The following is a 3,997-nucleotide window of genomic DNA, read 5'->3' as shown; positions in this document are numbered from 1 at the left end:
GTGGTATTGATCTCCGTTGGCAAATTACTTAACTGGTCGATATTCTCAAAGATACAGCATAAAATATGCAGGGGTGTCCATTATGCCCCGATGGATGTCCATTTTGCCCCGTACCTTTCCTACAAAAGAATGACTGTTACAGCAGAATCACTACAGAAGCATCATGATTTCAGTTATAATAATGTTACTCGTGGTGGCACTGACAAAAAGTACAATAGCAGGAAATCAGTTGAAACGGAACCATTTGGCCGCAAGAGGCGCTATGCAATATTGTAGCGACATCTGTTGTCAAGCGAGAGTAACACATCACATTTGATCACAGATGGCGGTAGTACCGAAAAGCTATTGTACTTTCTTCCTAAAAATGAAATTTGTGCGCTTGTTGTTTTCAAAATAAACAATATTACTTCAAAGTGACAAAAATGTCGAATTCAGTAAGCCAAATACTTTTAATAAGATATCAAATTATCTATGTATTCAAACCCGTGATAAGCAGGCGAAATTATACGAAAAACACATTATTTGCAACAATATAGTTTTTGAAAATGGTCGCAGCACCTGCGCCGCGCATTTGTCGCATTCATCGCAATATACATGAGGCCGTCAAAACATTATTTATTTACAAACACGCATCCGGCTGATCCAAATCCGCAAACCGCAAAAAGTATAGGTTCTTGTGCTAAAGGTTCCGAAATCAAGATTTTCATGATGCCAACAGTGTGTTGTGTATATAAATGTAAATCGAAGTTTACAAAAGAGAATGCGATTACTTTCCATCATTTCCCCAAAAGCGGAAAACTTATATTCAAGTGGATATTGATTTTGAAAATCGGATCAAAGCTGAAGTGGTCCTCTGCAAAAGTTTGCCAGCTACATTTTTCATCGAAGCAATATGATAACTACGGTAAGTTGATGTAATATGCTGTGAAGAGCTCCACTAAATAAAGTGTTTTGAATTTTAGATACCCGAAGACTGAAGTATGATGCCGTTCCAGATTCAAATCTACCGAAACGTCCCGCGAAGATTTTCAACATCTCCGATTTACCGCCGGTAGGTCCATTCATTGCAATGGTTTGCTCTTATACTAATCCGTAAATATATCTATTTTTAGAAACGGATGCGCAAGCTGCAGGTGATGAACGATTACATCTATGATCCGGTCGTGAACATCGAATCTTGTACTTCCTCAGTAGACATTGAAGGGAAGTTAAGCAGCAATGCTACTTCGGCATCTCCTTTGGCGCATACTGAACCGAACAACAATCTGGAATATCCTGTACATGAAGATTTTGAAGTACACCGTGTTTCAAAAACGTATCCAATAAAGCGTTTGGATATGTTGCAGCAGGCAACAGAATGCACAGGGATGCATAGTGAGGACAGCAAACAAGGCGAGAAATTAGTGTTATCATCTCTATTTGAAAATCTGGGACGCGAAGAGGAAGTGGAATACCAGAAGCTTACGTCAACGCAAGAGTAAGTACAGTACCATTAGTGCAGCTGGAGCGATAAATACGCAGGTATTCAGCAAGCCTATGCTGAGGATGACGTTGCATTAATGCACCAATGCAACGATGCAACATGCTGTGATGCCATGATAATGATCAAGCTGTCATACTGTGTGAAGCATTTTAATGAAACATTTCCAAGCGTGAGGGAAGGACACACAGACAACTCTGGGATTTCATAATATATGATTCACTTCAGTTTTCATTTTCTAAAATAAGTAATGGAAATAGGTGAAGTTCGTAAAATTCTATCACAATCAAAAATGGACCGAGAATTGAAAAAGGAGAACTCTCGCCTTATAGTAAGAAACCAACTGCATATCTTTTGCTTATAACTACAGTAATGTTCCGATTTTATCACGGCCTCCGCGCGTCAGTCCATTATTAAGAATAAATAAACAAATTACAAATTACAAAATTATTTTTCATTCATTTGCTGTTACATTTGAGAGCAAGTGCTCTTTAAGATGAATGTTGAAGGCACGTTTTGCATCGTTGAAAATATAAAATATGCGTATAGATTTTGTAGAATATCCAAAAGCATTCTTGAAAAGGGGCGTGATAAAATCGGAACAATACTGTAATTGAAAAGGGAAAAATGCAGTTACTCTTCAGAACAGCAAATAGAAACTTTTTGTGTCAACTTTACTGCATATGATCGCATAATTGTCCCATATAAATGGGAAACCCAGCAAAGATGGGACTGGTATGCGATCATGGGCAGTTTAATCATTGGAAGTTACATGTTGATAATTCTATTAAAATTTCATCGATAGAATATTCTTATTCTTACTATAAATGATAAAAGCCTGGTCACGAAAAATTCCTCGGATATTGGTTTTTCTCAAAAATAATTGATCGTTACTACTCTTGTCTTTTCAGAACCGATACGCTACGCAGCCTATCTCCTGAAATTGATACGAACCTGTTATGTCTCGGGGGAGTTTTGGCGGTACATGGTTTAAAGCCAAAACAATTTACTTATCTGAGTGGCTTAACCAAGGTCCAATTCGACGTGGTCTACAACTTGTGCATTTATCGCCAATCAGGTTGGCCATGGCCATACTATCGTATCCCACTGAAAGAACAACTGCTTCTAACTCTGATAAAATATAGGCATAATTGGGAATACAGGATGCTTGCCATTATTTTTAAAATCAGAGAAGGTACCGCGCAAGAAATTTTTATATTTTGGACAAAACTTCTGTACAACCGCTTAGAAACCATTGACTTCTGGAGTATGAGATCACGTAATGACGGAGAATATGTTGTAATTTTGGACTGCACAGAAATACCAGTGGAAAAACCAGCGGCTCCAGATCTTCAACAAGCGACTTTTTCAAAATACAAAAATACAAATACGTTCAAAACGCTGGTAGCGATAGATGAGCAAGGTGTTATCTTATTCGTAAGCAACATATTTGGCGGTTGTGTATCCGACAATCGAATAGTGGAAATGTCGGGAATCGTTGATCTGCTCTCGGAAGGAGATTTCGTATTAGCAGACAGAGGCTTCGAACAGATAGACGCTCTCTCTGCTAAAGGCATAGTCCTTAATCGACCCCCAAGAAAAAAGGGCGCTCAACTCACAGAGCAGGAAGTGGCATCCACTCGTGCTATTGCCTCGCGTCGTATTGATGTCGAAAGAGTCATCGGTTATGCTAAAACCTACAAGATACTGAAGCAAAAAGTGAAATATTCACTGTTCCCAATGATGGATATGATTATAAAAATCCTATTCAAGCTAACTAACTTAAGGCGTCCTATTTGTAAAATTAAGAATGATAAAGCTCGATAATGTTTTGAAGAACTAATGAGCGATCGAATAAAAATCAAAATTGTTAGTTTTTAATCATTCTAATATGGATTATCTATAAAGAAAGAAACTCCATATTGAATATATAATTTACTGACATCTTGGTGTAGATGGGGCACATCACATATTCTTCATATTTTACACCATTGAAGTGAGCGAAATGTATATAGGGTGACTTTCAGTATTGTCGGCAGTTCACTCTTCATCATGAGGATCACAAATTTATATATGCACTGTGGTGCATAATTCATCGGACAAACGCCGATTTTCATACGAAATGGCCAAGTTTGAGGTGCTGTAACCATGGTTTTCGTTGATGGATTGAACTAAATTTTTGACACACTTATATGCTGAATTTCACATATACTAGGTACAAAATGTTTTCGTTCACAGGTTTGGGCGTGGCAAGGTGTTTAAAATGTGCAAAAGTGATCGGACAGCGGCACGCGTGTAAATTAAAGGGGTACCGCTATCCGATCACTTTTGCACATTTTGAACGCCTTGCCACGCCCAAACCTGTGAACGAAAACATTTTGTACTTTGTACACGTAAAATTCAGCATGTAAGTAGTTCGGTGTTAAAAGTTGAGCTCAATTCAACGCAAATTACAGCATATCAAACTTAGTCATTTTGTATGAAAATCGGCGTTTGTCCGATCAATTATGCACCACA

The 3,997-nt window shown here is 38.0% G+C and overlaps 1 protein-coding gene across 1 annotated transcript; it reads left to right on the top strand.

Moving 5' to 3' along the window:
- The first annotated feature begins 218 nt into the window (after window positions 1-218).
- Window positions 219-3,756, top strand: LOC115270923 (uncharacterized). The gene is made up of 4 exons (XM_029880259.2): window positions 219-904; window positions 963-1,051; window positions 1,113-1,477; window positions 2,392-3,756. Exons 1-4 carry the CDS (start codon window positions 595-597, stop codon window positions 3,305-3,307), a joined length of 1,680 nt encoding a protein of 559 aa, XP_029736119.2. The 5' UTR covers window positions 219-594; the 3' UTR covers window positions 3,308-3,756.
- The last annotated feature ends 241 nt before the right edge of the window (window positions 3,757-3,997 follow it).

This window comes from Aedes albopictus, chromosome 2 (assembly GCF_035046485.1).
Source record: "Aedes albopictus strain Foshan chromosome 2, AalbF5, whole genome shotgun sequence".
NCBI lineage: Eukaryota > Metazoa > Arthropoda > Insecta > Diptera > Culicidae > Aedes > Aedes albopictus.
This window is presented reverse-complemented; position numbering and strand designations above follow the sequence as displayed.